General features: G+C 52.1%; 1 protein-coding gene and 1 pseudogene across 1 annotated transcript; one reads left to right on the plus strand and one right to left on the minus strand.

Moving 5' to 3' along the window:
- Positions 1 to 4,659: 4,659 nt before the first annotated feature.
- On the plus strand, positions 4,660 to 9,282 carry ZIC2 (Zic family member 2). The gene is made up of 3 exons (XM_010959670.2): positions 4,660 to 5,746; positions 7,537 to 7,700; positions 7,921 to 9,282. The coding sequence occupies exons 1-3, from the start codon at positions 4,675 to 4,677 to the stop codon at positions 8,272 to 8,274; spliced, it is 1,590 nt and encodes a 529-aa protein (XP_010957972.2). The 5' UTR covers positions 4,660 to 4,674; the 3' UTR covers positions 8,275 to 9,282.
- Positions 9,283 to 19,548: 10,266 nt separating this feature from the next.
- The window catches only part of LOC105072694 (asparagine synthetase [glutamine-hydrolyzing]-like), a 41,110-nt pseudogene continuing 39,812 nt past the window's right edge, over positions 19,549 to 20,846 (minus strand).

Raw genomic sequence — 20,846 nt, forward strand, 5'->3', positions numbered from 1 at the left:
AATTAAAGGTTTGAGTGGTATGATCAAGTGCTTCTGTTTTCCAATTTAAAGATCACTTTTGTTTGCTTGTTTGGTTTTGACTTCTCCTGGCCAAAAAGATACACCTCTGTGTGTGGGTGAGAATACGTTGTTGTGCATTTGCATTGTTTATACATATATGTACAAAAAATGATCATCATATGACAAAAGAAGTCAGTCAACCGTTCACAGAGGCCCACAGACCACAAGGTGTTCAGTGAATGTGTGTGGGTGTTTGAGGGGATTTTCTAGGTGGCTTTTCTTTTCTTTTCTTTTCTTTTTTCTTTTCTCTTTCTGAAGACAACTAGAATTCGCTATGGCACTGCCATTCCTTCCACTTGCCAGGAAAGGGACGCCAGCCCTGGCACCCAGGGGCCCGCCATGCAGGGCGCTCATCCACATACAGCAAAGCCTGGAGTCTCGCTGGCCTGGCCGGGCGCAGGCTCCGTGTGATCTTCAAAGAACAATTTTGGGGAAATTACAAAGAGGGAAACCTGTTTGCCCGATGGAGACAGTTGTGCGTCCCGAGGGTCTGATACGGCTTTGGCGGGCCCTTCTAGAAACCTGTTGAAAAACTGAATTCACTCATAGGGTGCGGAAAGCAGCTTGGCTGCTTTTTTTTCCTTCGGCCAAGGAGCGCAAATGTACTTTTGAGGCACCGATTCTGATATTGAAGGCCTTTGCAGGGTTTTTTCTCCCTCTTGCTTTCTTGCTCTTTCTCTCTCTTCCCTTTCCTTCCTTCCTTTTTTTTTTTTTTTCTATTAAAGAAACAATAACAAAAAAAAACCTCTTGAGGCAAAGGAGTTTTGCGGTTTGTAGACAAATAAAGCACTTCTAAGAGGGGATGGCGACGTGACTTTGAACTTGGCTCAGCTCCTCTGTGTCCTGCAGAGAGAGGAGCACTGGAACCGGGAAAGAATAGCCAGGAGGGCCCAGCCCGCGGGGTCTCCGGAGGGAATTAGTCGTCCGCCCCACCAGCCAGCGGCGCGCGGCCCCCGGAGCCCAGCCCAGCCAGCGTCCAGCGGCGTCCGCCCGAAACGCAGGCGCTGCAAACGGGGAATCAAAGCGAAAGAAGAAGATGGGGCGAAGAGGAGAGGCGCAGAGGAGTGCGGCGGGGGCGACAAAGTGGGAAGGAAGGAAAACTGAAGTCTGATGACTTGAGAGAAGGAAGGGCAGTGAGGTTTGGGGATGGGCAGAAGTGCTATTCTCATGACCAGTCTCTAAGAAAATACTGCCTTTTGGAAATACTTTTGGAGTAAGCTTTTCCAATCACCCCCCCCCCCATAAAGTGATGAAAAAACAAACCAGTGTAAAAGGTCGTGCACGGGACACTTTTTTTTTTTTTTAATTCCCTGTAGCAGGACAGCCTTTCTGCCTGGAATCCTTCTCTCTCTTTCAGGTCCCTCTCTGCTAAAGGGGGGGTGGGGGGCAAGCTAGGCATTTGCATCTCCCCTCCCCCCTTACACAGAGAGGTGTGTGGAGAACATTTCCTCTCAGAGAAGGCGAGAATCCCGAGGTCCAGGCAAACTCCCGGGCTTTCACACAAGATGCCCCGTTCTCCCTCCCCCGTGCCCCCCGACTCTGGGCAGGGAAGGGGGAGACAACGGGAGGGCACAGGTCCCTTTATGCAAGGGGCTGCGGCCAGCTCCGACCTTCAGGGACCCGCTTAAGCCGGAAGAGGCTGCCTATGCCGGCGCGAAAGAGCCCAGTTCTTGCAGCGATCGCCAGCTACAGTTGTCTTCCCGCGTTTTTGTTGATTTAATTTCAGCATGAAATTTTGAAATGCATGTTGATTATTTTCTCTTACTTGAATTTTATTTCAACTCCCAGAGATTTGGAAAGAAAGAAAGAAAGAAAGAAAGAAAGAAAGAAAGAAAGAAAGAAAGAAAGAAAGAAAGAAAGAAAGAAAGAAAGAAAGGAAAGAAAGAAAGAAAGAAAGAAAGAAAGAAAGAAAGAAAGAAAGAAAGAAAGAAAGAAAGAAAGAAAGGAAAGAAAGGAAAGAAAGAGAGAAAGGCAGTTCCCACCCCAGCTAGGCAAAGAAAGGCGCTGGCCTCAGGCCTTCCATTCACACCTCCGCAGCCTTCGGGCCCGCCGTTCCCTATCCGTTACCTCCGGAACGCGAGCTTTCCGCGGCGGGGCAGGAAATGTCCGCGGCGGCTAACCTGGGCCTGGGGGGCGGCCGGAGCCCCTGGGCAGAGAGGTAGGCCCCGAGCAGCACAGGGAGCAGCCTCGCGGCCCCGCCACCACCTGGGGGGAGGCGGTCCCCGCTACCATAGAAGAGTGATAAATATCTTACGGAAGGCTTAAGCCCTACTAGTTTGGAGATTTCTTCTCCGGAGGCTCTGAGCCTGACCCTCCACCAAACTCCAGTCTGAGCCTTGCTTGGCCGCGCGCCTTGGGCGTCTCCACACTTCCCACCCCACCGTGGCAGAGGCCTGGGCTTCTGGGCATCCACCCCGAGGGTGACACTGTCTTTAAACGACTTCCAAACAACCCCCTCCCTCGCGGAGGCCACTGCCCAGTGTTTACTGCTGTAATCAGAGCAGGACGGGAGAGGTGGGGGGAGCGGAGCGCGCCGAGCTGCGGGTGGGGGCCACGGCCGGGGAGGGGCGATGTCTGGGTGAGTGTCCAGAGAGTGGGAGGAAGGGGCATGTCTGGCTTTCTCTAGCCCCCCACAATACTGCACCTGTGTTTTCAATATCATAGAACAAGTTGACAAAGTGTGTGTGTGCAGGGGGGCGCAGACAAGGAGCGTGCCAAGCGGTCCCGGGGCGGCTCCGCATGGCGCCCTCCCGGCCGGAACCCGGGCCTGTAGAGTCCTGGCGCAGAGAACCTCCTGCCCCGCGGCCGGTTGCAAGCCATATTCTCCGGTTGCAAGCCATATTCTCGAGCGACCAGGGGTGCCCGCTTTCGGTGCCGGCCGGGAGTGGCTCGGGTCCCTGGGGAGTAGGTGGCCTCTGCAGAAGGGCGCGAGCGCAGGGTGCGTCCCCTCCAGGCCTGGACAAGGGCGCTGTGACCCTGCAGCTCGGGGCTGGGCTAGGCCGGCCGCCCGGCTTCGAGGGGCGCCGCGGCCTGCCGGCTGTGGAGCCGCAGTGCCAGGCGTGCAAGGGAGAAGCGGGAGGCTGGCAGCCCCGGCGGGCTGCCACGAGCGGCAGCGGCCGGGGCGGCAGGGAGTTTCGGGGGCGCTGAGGAGGAGGGGCGGGCCGACCGTGGGGCGGGGGCGCCGGATTGACGGGGCCGCAGCGGCCAATGGCGGCACCGAGAGGGCGGGCGGGGCGGGAGCCGCCGTTAAAGGGGCGGTGTGACCAGGAGGCCCGGCCTGGAGCTGGAGACAGGGAGGCCGGGGCGGGAGACCTAGGGGGAGGGGGAGGAGGGAGGAAAAGGAGGAGACAAAAAATAAAAAATAAAAGGCTGCAGCGTTGGCGGCGCCCACTGAAATAAACAGAGGCAGAGGCGGTGGCGAGCCGAGCCCCCCGCAGCCGAGAGAGAGGAACCTACTTCGGCTTCTTCGCACTTGCTTGGGACTCGGACTCCGCTCCGGCCTCGCGGGTTCGGCCACCCGCTCCCAGTCCAACGCCCCGGGGAGACCGGCGAGAGGGAGGGACGAGCTAGAGAACACTTTTTTGCTGTTGTTATTGTTTTTCAGCCCAGCCTCCCCCTCCTCTCCTCCCTCTGCTTGCCTTCTCCCCACCCACAGCCCCCTTCTCCCCTCCTCCCCCGCCTCCTCCTCCCGCACAACTTAAAGAAAGAGGGAGCGGCGCGGCAGCTTCCTTCATCTGGGGGAATTCGTGGCGCGCGGCAAGTTTACTACACGAGGTGCAGCCAATGCCAAACGCGGAGGACAAGGAGGGCTAAACACCGCGGCCACAGAGCCGAACAATACCCGCCGCGCGCGGGGCGGCGCGAATAGGGCCGTGGGGGAGGGAGCGACCAACTGAGAGTCGCGGAGAGGGCGCGCGATCTCCGCCCGCCGCCCCAGAGCCCCAGCCGCGGTCAGGTGGAGTCGCGGGTGTGCCGGGCTGGGGCGCTGAGCGCGGGACTCGCCTCTGTCCTCTCCTTCGCCGCCTGCCTGGCTCGCGCATTGCTGCGCTCGGGCACCTTAGCCCCGCCGCTGCTGTGATTTCATTTCTGCAGACGCCGCTTGGCGCTGCCGGGCCCCGGGTTCGCGGGGCTTGCGAGCGAGTGAGTGTGTGCGTGCGCGCGCGAGTGCGCGCAGGGGTGGGGGCCGCGGCGCTGCGCTCGGCCCGCGTCGACCCCCCTCTCGGCTCCGTTCCCCACACCTCCTCCCGCTCCCTCCTCCCTCCCGCCCTCCCCTGCCCTGCCCGCCCGCCCCCGCCGCAGCTCCTTTAATACAGTTTGGTTCTCCGCCTGGCTTTGGACTCTTCTCCTCCACCTCCTCCTCCTCCTCCTCCCGCGCCTCCTCCGCCGCCGCCTCCTCCTCTTCCTCTCCGCGCCTTCGCTCCGCGCCCGGCCGCCGAGGCAGATCCAGGCGACGGCGGAGGCGGCGGGCGCAGGAGCGCGGCTCCCCGGGTTGAAGCGGCCACCACCGCCGCTGCCTGCGCTCGGAGCCCAGCGGCCGCTGAAGGCACCGCGCGCAGGGAGGGAGTGGGAGCTGAGAAGGCGCGGGGCTCGCCGGGGCGGGCGGGCGCGCTGGCCATGCTCCTGGACGCGGGACCGCAGTTCCCGGCCATCGGGGTGGGCAGCTTCGCGCGCCACCATCACCACACGGCCGCGGCGGCGGCGGCGGCGGCCGCCGAGATGCAGGACCGCGAACTGAGCCTGGCGGCGGCTCAGAACGGCTTCGTGGACTCGGCGGCCGCGCACATGGGCGCCTTCAAGCTTAACCCGGGAGCACACGAGTTGTCCCCGGGTCAGAGCTCGGCTTTCACGTCTCAAGGCCCCGGCGCCTACCCCGGCTCCGCCGCGGCCGCCGCTGCCGCCGCCGCGCTCGGGCCCCATGCGGCGCATGTCGGCTCCTACTCTGGGCCGCCCTTCAACTCCACCCGGGACTTCCTGTTCCGCAGCCGAGGCTTCGGCGACTCGGCGCCGGGCGGTGGGCAGCATGGGCTGTTCGGGCCGGGAGCAGGCGGCCTGCACCACGCGCACTCGGACGCGCAGGGCCACCTCCTTTTTCCCGGCCTCCCGGAGCAGCACGGGCCGCACGGCTCGCAGAATGTGCTCAACGGGCAGATGCGCCTCGGGCTGCCCGGCGAGGTGTTCGGGCGCTCGGAGCAGTACCGCCAGGTGGCCAGCCCGCGGACCGACCCCTACTCGGCGGCGCAGCTCCACAACCAGTACGGCCCCATGAATATGAACATGGGTATGAACATGGCAGCGGCCGCGGCCCACCACCACCACCACCACCACCACCCTGGTGCCTTTTTCCGCTACATGCGGCAGCAGTGCATCAAGCAGGAGCTCATCTGCAAATGGATCGACCCCGAGCAGCTGAGCAACCCCAAGAAGAGCTGCAACAAAACTTTCAGCACCATGCATGAGCTGGTGACCCATGTCTCCGTGGAGCACGTCGGTGGCCCGGAGCAGAGCAACCACGTCTGCTTCTGGGAGGAGTGTCCGCGCGAGGGCAAGCCCTTCAAGGCCAAATACAAACTGGTCAACCACATCCGCGTGCACACCGGTGAGAAACCCTTCCCCTGCCCCTTCCCGGGCTGCGGCAAGGTCTTCGCGCGCTCCGAGAACCTCAAGATCCACAAAAGGACCCACACAGGTAACCGCGGGTCCAGACAGGGACGGGGCGCAGAGGTGAAAAGAGGCCGTGGTCGGTTGGCTTGGAGAAACGCGCCGACCGCCAGCCTCTGTGGTTGGATGGAAAATGTTTTTGTGTGTGCGAGAGAGCCAGCGGCTTGTTTTTGTTGGAGAGTGAAAGAATATTATTGGGCTGGGTTTTTCCATGTGCGGAAATTGAGTTTTAAATGATCAGTGTAACATCAAATGTATGCTTTAGGTGATGCAATTGCTTCGCTTTCTCAGCCCCGGTTAATAATTTCCGTTCTAAATGGAACGCACAAAATAAAACTGCTCTTCAACTCGGTGCCCGGGAATCGAGCCTAGAGAGGATTTTGCCAGCTTGTTTGAATGTGCTTTTCTGCTCCGTGTGTGCGCGCCTGCTTTTGAGTGGCTTGTGTGTTTTCCCACTTCTTTTACTCGGGGTCCGAACGTTCTTACCCAGACTGTTTCCCATTAAATGAATCTGGTGTGAGCCGAAGCTGTACAGCATTTACCGTTTTTAAAGTATTTTTAAGGTCCATCTCGAGGTGGGTCTCGGGGCTTTACGGCGGGTTCGCAGCAGTCTGTGAAATTCTCTAATGGGTACCAGAGGGTTTGCGGTTCCAAACTTGGACCGACAATCGGGTCACCGAGAGCCCGCGGCAGCGCGGCCCCGCGGGGCAATCGCGTGAGAAGAGAGCTCCGAGAAAGAACGCGCCTCTCGCCTCATAGATTATTCATCTATGACCAGGTCCCAGCCAAAATCGTGCCAGACGATTTCCTAAAAGAAAGCCAAATGTTTTAGCAACTTCCCCCGTCAATATTTACTCCGAAGTGGGGATGCGCCAGCGGCCTATTGTTCTCTTCCGGGAAGGGAGGGAGCCGAGGTGCGAGACAAGCTTTTAACAAGGTTTAAAATTTGAGAAATTTATTTGCATGAAATGCTCGCTTTCTAGTCCTGTGTCTGAGCGGATGTCTTTAAAAAACAATTTAGGTGCTAATGGAATTTAACGTTAAATGCTCCCTTTTCCAAGTGGAACAATGTTTGAGTTCTCACACCTCTAAATGACTCCAAGCATTTGGAATTCTGGCAACAGGATGCAGGGACCGCCAGAAAATTAAACAGGGAGATTTTGAAAGCCTTTGCTGATGTCCCCACCCCCACTGCCCAGCCTGTCTCTCTGCAATCGCTAGATGCTGCCTTATTTCTAATATTTACCTCTTCCTCAACTCGTCTTTAAAAGACTGGAACTGAGACTAGAATTACGGTTAATTCAACTTGCAGAATTTTGGATGAAAAATACTGGCTCAGTCACTATCCACAGCACGGTCCCCAAACAACACACAGCAACTCCAAATGTAATTGCTTACTGGCCCCAGAGAGAAGCCGACAACAACCCAGCAGCCTGTATGATTTTGATAATGCCCCAAATATTTTGTCATAATAACAGCTTCTCCATGGCGATACCAACTTGTTAGAAGATGCGAATCCAAGAAGCCCTATAGAAAGGCAAGCAGGGCCGAATGCTACCCCAAATTCGTTTTAAATTTGAGGAAATGCATGTCAGCCTGGAAGAAAAGTAAAACATAAAATAAATGAGTACGACTGTCAGGTGGAAAGGCGGTTAATTTCGTCTTAGTTCTGCCACAAAGGTGATCTCCCTTGTTTAAGGGAGCCAGACCCTTCTCTCCCCTCTTTCATCCTCCCCGAGGCCTGGCCCCCTTCAGGGTGGGTGGGGGTTCTGGAGGGCTCTGGGTGTCGGCAGCAAGCGCCCATGTCTATGTCCACAGGGGAGAAGCCTTTCCAGTGTGAGTTCGAGGGCTGCGACCGGCGTTTCGCCAACAGCAGCGACAGGAAGAAGCATATGCATGTCCACACCTCCGATAAGCCCTATCTGTGCAAGATGTGCGACAAGTCCTACACGCACCCCAGCTCGCTGCGGAAACACATGAAGGTATCCCCGGGGAGGCCGGGAGGAGGGCGAGGCGGCCGGCCCGCGGCGCTGGCTCACCATCGGCCTGGACAATCTCCGCCTGCCTGGGAAGGCGAGGGTTTCCCTGGGCCGGGGGATAGGAGGGCATTTCTGGGGGTGTTCCTCCTGGAGGCCCGGCCCCACAGCAGCTACACTCACACCCAGTCCCCTTTGGTCTCCCCTCCTGGCTTTTGTCTTGCAGGTCCATGAGTCCTCCCCGCAGGGCTCTGAGTCCTCCCCAGCCGCCAGCTCCGGCTACGAGTCATCCACGCCCCCGGGGCTGGTATCCCCCAGCGCCGAGCCCCAGAGCAGCTCCAACCTCTCCCCGGCGGCGGCGGCGGCGGCGGCTGCGGCGGCGGCGGCGGCGGCGGCCGTGTCCGCGGTGCACCGGGGTGGAGGCTCGGGCGGCGGCGCGGGCGGCGGCTCCGGTGGAGGCGGCGGCGGGGGCGGCGGCGGGGCGGGCGGCGGGGGCGGCGGCGGCGGCTCTGGCGGGGGCAGCGGGACAGCCGGGGGCCACAGTGGCCTCTCCTCCAACTTCAATGAATGGTACGTGTGAGAGGCCGGGGCCTCTCTCTCTCAACTGGTCCCCACCCTGGCGCAGCACCTTCGTGGTGGCCCGCGCCGAGGTCACCCTGTGATCGTGTTGTTAAAATTATGAATCTGATTTTTATGATAATGAAAATGATTTTATCAGCAGAAGGATTTTTTTAAAGTTTTGTTTTTTTTTTTTAATCTAGGCATGAAAAACAAAAATATCCCTTCTGGAGTCTGAAGCTAAAACCATAAAATAAGAAATAAAAAGTAAAAAAAAAAAAAAAATCCATAAAAACATCGAACCCACCCCCCTTTGCCTTCCCCCATGCCCGATTTCCTTCCCACCCCTTTCCCAGTCTCCTGACAAACTGTGTACATAGCAGACTCCTTCCTTCTCCGAGGTGGTTTTAATGGCTTCTTGGTGTATAGAAGTTTGTCCATTTGTAATTCTCCGGATTGCTTTCCTCCTGCCTTTCTTCCCTTCCCTTCCGTTCCCTTCCCTTCCTCAAGTGATGGTTGTTTTTGTTTTTGTTTTTCTCTCTTTTTAGTTTCCCTGGTTTCTTTTTAAGTAACGTGGAACAAAATGGTTTGTTTTGTATTGTGGTATTGAATATTGTGTTCCTTTTTATGAGGCAATTTGATTGTAAACTTCATGCAACTATAGACTGGAAAAAAAAAAGCCGTGCCAAAGTCTCCCTTCTGTTTCTTCAACACACTGATCCACAGCACACACATACACACCACCACCAATGCTTGTGAATGTATTTTTCTGTTAGCTGGGTTTACATGTGATGTTTTAGTGCTTTTGCAAGTTCAATTTGTTAGTTCCTGTATGAAAGATTGTGGGGGGGAAAATAAACGTCGTGCCGTTAGCTTTTTCCGTAATAACACCCTTCCTTCTGTAAATACCCGTTACCATATTTATCCATTTGTAATTAAATTATGGTATTAACTTGCTACAGAGGAAACAATATTTATAAAGAATGTTTCTTAACTATAAATATGTACAATTGTGGGCATAAACTGTTTCAGATTTTTTATTTGAAGGTTTTAAGTGGTTTGATCATTTCTCGTGATATGTTTTGAGAGTAATGCATACAGAAATATAATAAAATGTGTTGAAACTGCATGAACATACTATTTTTTCTAGCAAAGTTATTAAAGTGGGAAGGAGGCAGCTGAGGGTTGACATGGGTCTGGATCAGCTGCCTGAATGAATGGGAAGGCACCTCCTCGCATTCTGGGGAGGAAGGTATGTGCCTAGAAACTGGGCCAAAATGCCCCTTTGGCAGAAAGTCTCAAAATTATTTTCTATGTCCTTTGTTTTGGAGCTGCAAGTGAATTAAATTTTTGGAAAGCCCCTGTGAGGAAAGGCGGCAGGAAACTTCAGAGTTTCTGATGGTTCCATTATCTGAGGGTATGCCTTTCTTTCAGCTATTGGGACTGGATTTAAGAGCACTAAACATTTCCTTATTCTTTGTTTTCCCTCTTCCCTGCCCCCTTTCCTCTCCCTCCCTCTGAAAAGCTGAGATACAGTTATTTTTAATTGCACATTTAAAACTGAGCTGAGTACTTTGTTTTTGAACTTGGTTCAATGATTATGGTTTAAGGGCCCCTTTCTACTAATTTTTTTTTCTTGAAATGTTAAAAAGAGAGCTTGCTTAAGAAGTCCTGCTTATCTGCCTAGCTACTGCACCCCAATAAGCAGGATGTACAAGAGGAGGTGATAGATTACATTTTGATTTAGGAAAGCAACAAACCATCAGCCCAAGATGAAAAAGAACCTCAAGAATTCAGTGAAATCTAACAGAATAAAATACAAAGACTAAAATGGCCAGGTGGACGTGAATGAAGCAAAGGACCAACCGCCAGCTTTCTCTAAGGTTTGCATTGCAGCCTCACTCCCCTCCCCTGTAAGAGGTAAACTGAGTTTTCAAACAAGATGCTCTAAGGAAGAAGGCAAAAATCATTTTAATAATCAAAGGGTAGGAATGGGGGAATTTCTTTTTAAATCCCTGAGCCATCAAGATATCTCCATCTTCCTGAGTATCCCTGTTGCTCTGAAAGGCCCTGGCAGTCCCGGAGTCACCCCCAAGTGGTGAGAAGATATGGACGGTGGCGGCAATACTGCCATGGGATCGCCTAGCGGCCCGCAGGGCTCTTCCGGCAGAGGCCGGTGGCGCGGGTGGCTGCTGCGATCTCCGCCGCTTCTTCCCCTCTGGCCCTGGACCGAGCCGAAGGGACAGGCAGGACAGGATGGAGGGCCCCTTGGGAAGAAGGGCAACCCTGACCTCCCGGAGGCCACGCTACCTATTCAACAGGGAGGGAAAGACTCCAGCCTTGGGGCTGAAGTGTGTTTGTGTGTGTGGGGTGTGTGTGTGTGTGTGTGTGTGTGTGTGTGTGTGTGTGTAGTGTGTCCCAGAGGGTGACAGTCACCGCTGGGCTAGCCCTCCCCAACGGCCCGGCGAACTGCCTAAGCTCCAACTCCTAAAGCAATCAACTCCTTATTAAAATCAAATTTATAACCCCTAATAATATTAAGGAAAATTATTAAAATAATTGGCATATGTTACTGATCCTTGGGAGATTTCACTGAACACATTATAAGCTGTGGGGAAAACGTGTAGAGTTTCCCAACGCTCCCCACCCTGGGGGAGGGGGCGCAGGAATCAAATTAAATATTCCTCACAACTTGTACAAGAATGAGATAGTCTATTCTAAACGTTTAAAACTTTTTTTTTTTTGTGGAAAGTATTGGCTTTGAGATATCTCCCCAACTTAAGAAGGTTGGAAGGGCAGGAGGTGTGCAATGTTAGTATCAACTCAAAGCCTTGGTGCTTTTCTTCTCATTTGGGTAAAGAAGCAAGACGGCAGGGACAGGACGATCTCCTTGAGTTGGCGGGACTACGTTCCAGATCTGAACGTCGGAGAGCTACCGGAGGCCCCTTTTATGTCCGGAGACGCGGGTGTCAATTTTAAGCAGGAAACAAAAATGCGAAGGGGCATGACATGAGGACTACAGCCCGGGAGCGTCTCCTAGTGCACCCTAGAATGTGAGGGGCGGGTGGGAGCAGCCTTCCAGCAAAATGGCTCCCCATTCTCCAGCACTTGAGTCCCACCGCTTTGCCGAAACAAGTCACGGATCCGACGTTGTGGCCCAATCTCCGCCTTTCCCTGCGAGTCCCGGGGACAGAATGGGGGAGGGGGAGGTGACGAACGTGTAAGAGCACCAGAGATGTCAGAAATGCTCAACTTCGAACGAGCACCAGGGCAAGAGACCCAAGATCCTGCGCCGAGACGAGGTGCCTGGGCCTGGGGGTGCGGGGTGCAGGCCTCCCCCTCCCTGCCTAAACAGACCTAAATCTAATCAGCCCTTGCCTTGCCTCCAGAACCACAAAACCGAGACCAGTGTTCGCTTCCCTCCGGGAGCTAGAGCTGCGCTGTGGTTCGCTGCCGGCAAGGAGGCCGTCTGCCGAGGCCAGTGGATGGTTTTTGCCGGTCAGCGCGGTCAACTTGAACTTCAGAGCGCCCAAGCTCGCTCCCTTCCCGCTTCGCTCCATCCACCACCGAATAACTCCCCTCAACGCGACCGTCGCTTTATCCGGAGGCAGCTGGAGCCCCCTCGGGAGGCCCATCATTATTATTATTAATTATCATGATCCTCACTGCATTATTAATGACCACAATGATAACTGGCATTGGTATCAGTATCTCCCGGTTCAGTGATGTCCCCCGAAGTCCCGGGCGGGGGAGGAGGTCACTGAAGGTGCAGAGGCCGGGTCTGTTCTTCTCTGGGCGCCAGCAAGGGGAGGCTGCTAGGGCAGAGGGCGTCGGGACGCGCGTAAAGGAAACAGGTCCTGCAGGCCCAGCACACCCCGTCCCACGCTGTCCCGGCCCCTTTCCTTTCTGCTGGCACCTTCTCTCTTCCTCCTCCTCCCCACCCCTGGCCCCTTTGTCTCTTTTTCAGACGGATGTTTTCAGTCTCAAGTGGTGTATTTTCCGCAAAAACCCCTGAGATCAAGAGCAGATCATAGACTGGACCGGAGGTTCGGGTTTCCCTGCGCTCTGCGCTGTTCTCCCGTAACCTAGGGTTGCCTAGGAAGGCCTGGGCTTTCCAGGTGACCGGTTGCCCGACCGGGTCGGCAGGACGGAGAGGGGGGCTGATTCTGGTAGTCCCTGTAGCGCACCGGTGGCATAGCGGGACACGCGGGGACCTATCAAATATTAACTAGGGACTCAGGTCCTACCCTCCCCCACATCACGCCACCGAAATAACCCAAAGGGAGCGAGTGCTAGGCCTGCGTCCAGGAGCTGAGAAATAAAGGCCTCAAAATAACACCCCACCAAGACTTGGTTGAATCATTGAATGCATTTTCACTTCAACGAACACGTGCCCGGGAAAGCGACCCTCGGGATCCAAAGTAGGCGTTCAATAAATATTTGTGGATTGATTGATTACAGTCTGATATCGCTCTTGTTCCAGAGAAACTTGGAGCGCCTCGGCCCACTGCTACCCCCAGCAGACCGCAATGAATGGTTCTATTTTTAACTGGCAGCTCAGAACAGGGCCTGAGAAATGTAGCCCTCTTTTCTAACACCCCCCTCTCCCCCAGGCCTCCAACAGATTGTTGCCGAGTTTTTATTTTAGGGAAGAATCTAGATCCTTCCAGACTGGATTGGGTGATCTGGCATAAACCCTCAGGCCTGTCCAGCTGGGCTCCTGAGAACGAAAAGGCAGCGGTGGCAGCTGAATAAGGTGATACCAATGAAAACTTCTGTAAACCATAGCCAGGGCAGCCCGAAGGTTCGAGTTCACGGTCAAGGCTGTGGGGTGGCAGGGGCAGCCGTGTCCACGCCCAGCCCGGCCACTGAGCGGCCGCAGCCCAGATCTCTGGCCAGGTCCGCCTGGCTCGGGTCCTCCCACTCCCCCCCCTCCCCTACAGGGCCCAGTCCGAGAACCGTCGGTCCTGGGGCCCCATCGTCGCCCTCCCAAGTTTCCCTTTTGTTCCCAGGGGCCGATGGGCTTTTGAAGAGGTGACATCTCGCTTCACCTCGAGCCCTGCGTCCTGCCCTCATCCCGCGTCGGGCATCCTGCATCCTGCCTGCCTGTCCATTAGGGATGAGGTTCAGCGCAGCCTCCAGGATGGAGCTGGGGGCGTCCCTTCGCTCGTGTGCGTGCACGCGCGCACACACACACATCACATTCTATTTCTTCACGACCCAACACACACATGCACTCATATATCTGAACTCCGCATCTCCGGCTACCGTCTTGCGTGGGTGGGCTGGAATTCAGCCCCAGAGATTTGGGGCGGGTTCCCGGCAAGGGATGCTCTCACCCCTCTGCGCTTTCCCAGCTCTCCTACCCTCTTACAGCCTCTCTCCCAGGGGGCCAGGCCTGCTTTTGAGAGTCCACATCCAGGACCGAGCTCCTGAGGCCGGCTCCTTAGATCACCTGCGTGAGACCAAGTTGGTTGGGAGCTACCCGCAGTCGGGGTTCCTCAGGCCCACTTCCCCGGGAATTTGATGAGTCAGACTGTCCGGCCTGCCCGCGAGCCCTCTGACCGCGGCGTGTGCGTTGGAAGGGGGCGCCCCCTCACCTCTCTGCTAAACCAGGGAGAGCTGACTATACCCTCGACACGCACACACATCACCTCTCCAATCACCTGCCTCAGCCTCTCCTTTCCTAAGCTCCGGAGTCATGTTTTTTCTGTCCCTGAGGCCAAGTCTGTGGTCCTGGGGAGAAGAATGGAGCGAAGCGCCCCTAGAGAAGGTGGGGGGTAGAAATAATAATGTTAATAATGTCAAAGATAATAGTTGTAGTTAACGCTCCGCCAGTGTGTTACTTCTCAAAGGTCTGTGGAGGCCTGGGGTCGCTCCAGACCGCATTGGGCTGGAGTGGGCGTGGGGTTCTCTTTCAGGGATGGGCGCGGAGGGGCCTCTTATCCCCCCAGACAAAATCTGGGGTCTGGACCCGGCCGAGCCAGAGAGGGCCTGACCAGGAGCCGCGCTGGGACTCTTGCTGAAGACGTGGCTTATTCTTTTTCTTTTTCACTTCTGGCCCACTGGGCCCACGGTGGTTGGTGTGGTGGAGTGTGGTTTCTCGAAACTCTTTGGAGTCGGTTGGGTCTGTTTGCCCGCTGCCCCGGCCCCGGCCTGTTCCCCCTCCCTCTCCCCGCTGGCAGATGAATGGTGCCTTTAATGAGCAGGGGCGCGGCGTTGGCCGGGCGGTTCTGAAGATGCTCTGACCTGTAGGGAGGGCGCGATAGGTCAGGCGCACGCAGGGCCTGGCTTGGGCTCCTCCCAGCCCCACGCTGCTCCGATATTGATCCTGGGAGAAAGATAAACAGAGAAGCTGGACGTTCGGTCATGAATACTAATGAGCCAGGGTAGGAGTTTTAATTGCTATAGACTTCCTTTTTCCAGTTAATCTTTATTGCAGTCTTTGGAGTCAGTGTTTTCGAGCTTCGTTTTGTCTCCTTCTGTCTCCGCCCTCCTCCTTATATTTTCATTTGAAATGCCCAGGCGAAAGAGACCCGTGTCACCTTGACTTTCTCCCTCTCGCAGTGCCCGTGTGAGTACCAGAGCCCACAGCTCACGTTCACAGCGTGGCACTTCTTCTGCTAATTCTGCAAATGTAGGGGATCCTATAAAATAAATTGTTTCAGTGTGGTTTTGGTAAGTCTGCTTCTTGAATTACTCACCCTTATTGTTTCAGAGACTTCGTGTGTCCTTGGCCTTTAAACTTCCTCTTGACAATTGCATCTTTTCTCCAGGCACTGAGCTCCTTTTTACTCCAAACGGGTGCATTCCTTCCCCAAACATTCCTGGTTCTCAAGTCTTCAAGATTTGACACTGGCTTTGACAACCCCAGTGCCTGTTTCAATCTAGTAGTGAATTCCTAGGCAAGCAAATTGACCAGTTTACATAAATGTATTTTCTTTGGTACCTGTAAGCAACAGTGAAAACTGAGACAGGAACCTAAGGGAATTTCCAGGAAGGTTTCTGTCTCCTTTCTTGATATGTATGTGATAACTTAGTTTTACTATTTTTCTGAAAATAAAGCTATTCTTGAATTGAGTTTTCTCTTGAAGCTGTGTAGATTGACTATAAATCCCATAAAACAGTTTCAGCTGTGTGATCAAGAGAAGAAAAAAGTGCAAGCCCATTTCTGTAACAGACTATGTAGAAATGTGTTGAAACCCAAGGGGGAAAAAACAGCTATTCTAGAATAATTCCCAGTATTATTCTGATTGTTAAAGTTTTGGACAAAATAAACCCATATTTCACATCATTGCCAATAGGTCCCAGCATTGAAGTCTCCTGAGGATTCTGTTTCACTTACACTTTTCAGTCCAAACTTTTTTTCTTCACACAATGATTTATTATGTAGGTAATTTTAAGGGATACAGTTTACAGCTTGAATTATTAGACTGAACACCTCTGGCTGACACCACGACGCCTTTTTTTTCTGCCTGCAGCTGTGAGTCACAACCCCATTTTCATACCCAACCACCGCACATTCCTTTACAATGTATATTTCCTTCTTGCAGAGATCAAACATGCTTTGGTCAGAGTGTTTATTTTAAAATACAGGAAAATTAAAACTAAACACAGCTCTACTGAAAAATCCCCAAATGTATCATATTTTCCTCCTCCTGTGCCCACACAAAAAAAGTAACAAATTGCACCACTTTCTGGAATAAAATTTCAAATTGAAGGGGAACATACAGGCACATTCAGACACAATTTTCATTTTACTATTGAAACACATCAGGCAACCTCCCACTTCTCTTCATATTTGGATTTCTATTTGGATGTCTTTAGTTTTTTCACCATAAAAATGTCACATGTAGAAAACAACACAAACAACATATCTTTAAGAAGATGCTGACAGGCATCTATTTTATTCACCAACCTACACACTCCTCATTTCTAGTTCAGTTTTCCTTCTTAGTATTTTTCTTTTAATTGTCTCTTCCAGAATATAACTTTGGGGGAGGATATTTTGAATTATTTGCCAAAAGGAAGCAAAACAAAAAAGTGTAGCTCAGAAACAAGTTAACATTTCCCCAGCATCTCAGTAGGTCTTTGGTATGTGCATGTGTTTCCTTTTTCCCTTCAAATTAAGGTGAAAAATTGCAAGGTAGAATCACTCTTTGTCAGCAGCTAGATGTGTAAAGTCGATTTCAACTTTGGATTTGGGTGGACAAGTTGTGGTTTTGCAGCCCAATATCTAATGCTTTTTTTGAGCTTCTCCCAGTTCCCATATGAAAGGCATCTAGACCTCACCCACCTCCTCTCCGAGGCAGTTTACTCGGCTTCTCAAGCCTCTTTAAGTTTTTTTAGCGGGGCAGAGACTGTTTGGCTGTTTTTAATCAAGTTTGGAAGCTGAATCTTTTCCCTCTGACGACTGTGCCCAGGGGTGGATCCGGCTGAATGTCTGGCGCTGCGGGCAGTGGGTTCAGCCACCCGTTTTTCAGACACAACACCACAGAACGGCATTGAAATAATTGCGTGTGGCAGAAATGTTTCAAAAATATTAACCTCTCTTACTTCACATAGTTCTGAGCTAAAAGACAAAAGAAACTAAAAGGAAATCTGAAATAATATTCATTTACCTACCTAAGGCAGACCCAGAAACTGGAAAGAAGGTGCTTTGAAAATGTACATTACAAAATCTTTCAAATTAGATGCTGTGTAGGATGAATGGCAGTAAAGATTTTTAAAAACATAATTGGTTAAAAATTTTCTAGATACGACTGATAAAAATTAATAGCTAGAAGGCTCTTTTGAGAAAAAATTTGGAGGGTATTTAGAAAATAATCTACATGTGATCCTTTTCATCTTGTTCTTCAAGGGGAGATAAATTACAGTACATACCATTTGGATTTTTTTTCTTTAGAGAAAGAAATAAAAAATATTTAGACTTCATATATTATTGAAAAATTCTTTGCAAGAGTGGAGAATCAAAGATTTTGAAGACTAAGAACAAAACAAGGAATCAAATTACAGTCTTCCTCTGAAATACATTTCTTTCTCTGCTGGTTTTCAAATGACATCTTTGGTGATTCTTTGTTTATTTGAACAACCCCTTCAAATTAAAATCATTGAATATTTTCTCCTAGATAGCTTAACTTCCAAGAAGCAAACATTTCTAAAAGTAAATGAAAAATCAAATACTTTTTATAAAACCTTAACAACAACATTTCATATTACAGCCAAACCAATTTATTGTGAACTTCTTTCATCTTTGGTAGATTATCTGATACATCAAAAAATCTCACCTTGAAAATGCTAACTCTTCTGTCAATCTTATGAGAAACTAATTTCATAATATGCAATTTGGGGTTCATGATTTCATTGCCATTTTTTAAATTCAGGGGAATAATTCAAAAGTTGATTTAGTCTAGAAAGGTAACATTATTAGTGAAAAGTCTTGAAGTATAAATCAAACACATCTCAACCACCTCCCAGCACATACATATGCACACCCTTCTTGAGAAAAAAAGTCTTAACTGAAGAGAGCTGTCATATCAGCCACTTGACTTCAAATGTCTTCTAGAAAAGTCTAATATAGCTACTTCACAATATGGCAAAACTGTAAACATAGACATCTTGCATAGCATGCTATTGTAATCTATGTAGATTCTCCTTTTTGGATGATTGAGTTCACTTGCAGCCAGTATACTATTCTCTTGTGCCCCCAACATTTTGCACTTGAAAGTGAATGTTGGGCATGCTGAGGTTAGAAACTAAATCGATTGCCTTTCGTGGGAGCAAAAGATGTTTCCCTCTGACAGATGCTACTTTGGGTTTCTTTCTGCTAAGCGGATCTCAGCTAAATTAGCTTCATCATTTGCCGCTCTGTTTTGCTAAGATTTGTGGTCCAAGTGGCAGCCCTCCCTGAAACATACCAGTTTCTGTTTCATAGTGGCAAAGTCGACTGCCTGTTTCTTTGCTTCAAGTTCCGTTTTGTGTTTAAAATACAATAAAATAAGTTAAAAATCATTTTAAAGAGAGCACTTTCAAGAAGCACGTCCTTTCTTACTGCCAGACAGCATTGGTCCCCAACCTCTTGGCTGGAACCCTTGCTTTCGATTTGTTTGTTTCACGCATTTCCCTAAAGAGCCGGGCTCTTTGCGCTATTTAATTCTGCTTTAAAAATGCATCGCCGCTGCCCTGAATCCTTCTCTGAAACAAATTGCTATCGAAAGTCTATCAGATTCGTTCCAAATAGGGGATTCGAGTCAATATTCCTGCGCTTGAAATATTTTTAAAAATTGTTTTTGTCATAAGAGTCTATGTTTTTGCAATGTATTTTCTGTTGAAGTAGGGCTGCCTGTATTTCTCATGATAAACAAAAAGTAGCGATTACCGTTGCCTACACCTTCCTTTATTATTATTTTTAGCCCGTGTATCGTTACCTAACTGGTATGTGTTCTTCCATCCAGCTCTTGATGATCTAGTTGAATTCTAGACAGTGTGCCAAGAAGTGTATTTGAAGCAGATAAGTACATATAATACAAATGCGTTTTGTTAGACCTGATGGATGCTATTTTTCTTTTAATAGGTTTGTAGCAAACTAACACAATAACACAATGTATTCCTTTTCAAGGTACATTGTTGAAACAGGTCTATTAAGAGCGCGTTGAGCTATTTCTCGCTTCTATTGAACAGTCTGTTGCTCAAACACAACAGCCAACAAACGCCAGCTGCCTCAACAAAAGTAGAAACCTAACCCTTTTATGTAATGTTTTAACAGAAAGGGTAGCTGTTTAATTAAAAACATTGATGATTCAGTGAAACAATGGGAACTCAAGTTCAAGTGGTGCTCTATTGATTTAAGATGATTTTTACTAGCAATGGCTATAATTCATTTTCCCCCCAGCTCTCTCTTGTGTAAAGGGGTTCCTTCTTGGGGCATTATTTGGGTGAACAGGAAAAGAAAGAGATGACTATTGCCTTAGAAACCTGATTAACACACGTTTCTTTGAGGGTAAGGTGTTTAATTTATAAGTGCACCCTATATTTTTTGTCAGTTTATTCGCAGTGGGGAAGCTTTGAAAGTAGCTCCTCTCAGCAGGTTAAAAAGTGAAGTCTGCGTCCTGGCATTTAAATGTCTTTGTTATTGTGTCAAGCAAGTTGTTGAAAACCGCATGCCCAGAATACTAAGGTTGGGCAGCTAGATGAGGCAAGTTGTGTGTGTGCGTGCGTGCCTGCGTGTGGGTGTCTGTGTATGTGCGTGCCCGCGCCCCTGGGCGCAGGGCTGTGTGTGCGAGGACAATTATTTTCATCAGCTGCTTGCTTCCCCGCGCCCGACTGCTCCTCTTTGCAGAACCGACGGCCCTCGGGCTTTCAACTCTGGAAGCGAAGCAGGAGGAATTCCTCCAATGAGACTCCCTCCTTGGGAGCGTCGAACTCTCTGCCCTGGGGAGCAGGGCTCGGTCAAGGGTACCCGCGTCGCCCCCTGGTAGGGGAGCACCCAAGGGCCGCGGGGTTCTGGGTTTCGGCTCCCGGCGACTTCCGTGAGGAAGGCGAGGGAGGGGCGCCGGCCTTGAGGTCCAGGTGGGCGGAGGCAGGTGCTGCCCCCCGCGCCCGCAGCCGGCGCCGTCCGGGCTGCGCTGAGCCGCAGCGTTTGGCGCTTCTTCCTCCCGGCCCGGCCCGCAGGCCCGGCTTCACAATTCCCGGGCCCGCCGGAGTGCGCAGCTCGCGTCCACCTCCCTCCTGCACAACAGCGCCCACGAAGGCCAGAGTTGCGCGGAGCCGGCCGACAGGCGTCCCCAGGGCCTCCGCGCGGGCCTCTCTTCTGTAGGGCGCCCTTTCCCGCCCGCCACGGGAGAGGAGGGTCGGTGGCTCCAGGGCCGCGGCTTCCTGGCCTCCCGGATCCTCCCCTGTGGTCGGACAAGTCCCCAGGGTGCGGCCGGCGACAGAGCGCCTCGAGCATCGTTTGCCTCCACCAGGCCCGCCCGGCGGCTTGGGATCCGCTCCCTCCAGGCCGCGACAGGCCGCGACAGGCCTCGGGACCGCACTTCCGCCTGCTCCCGGCATCCTGCGCGCCCAGGGTCAAAGGGCGTGAGGCCGCCCCCCGGGGTCCGACCTCCCCGGGGCGCCGCGGGCCATCAACGCCGGGGGACGGCGGCGAGGAGGCCCGGGCGGCCACGTGTGGCCGCCCGGGCCTCCTGTCAGGGCTGCGGTCTCAAACGAAACCCGGGGAGAACGTGGCCAGGAAGGGAACTGAGAGGGAAACGTCCACATGGCTCCCGCAGGCCTAGAGTGAATTATTTAAGCTGTTCCTGGTGTTTAAAGAGGTTTTTCAGTTTTTAAAGAATGTTGTAAAAAAATATCAGCCCTTGTTAACTCCCTCATTATATGCTTTTTCCCTCGTCAGATGAACAAGCCATATTTCCTGAAACCGAGGAGCTATGTAAGTGTTTAAACATGTGTCAAATGTCTTATAAATAATACAAATTCATAAAGAAGAGGAGGAAATTTAACTGATACCTGAAGTACTTGGCATGGCTACGTTTCACTATTGGGTTTTTTTTGGCTGTGGAATTGTGGAAAGGAAACTACTCAGATTGTTGGACACCT

The sequence above is a fragment of the Camelus bactrianus genome, chromosome 14 (genome assembly GCF_048773025.1).
Source record: "Camelus bactrianus isolate YW-2024 breed Bactrian camel chromosome 14, ASM4877302v1, whole genome shotgun sequence".
In the NCBI taxonomy this organism is placed as follows: domain Eukaryota; kingdom Metazoa; phylum Chordata; class Mammalia; order Artiodactyla; family Camelidae; genus Camelus; species Camelus bactrianus.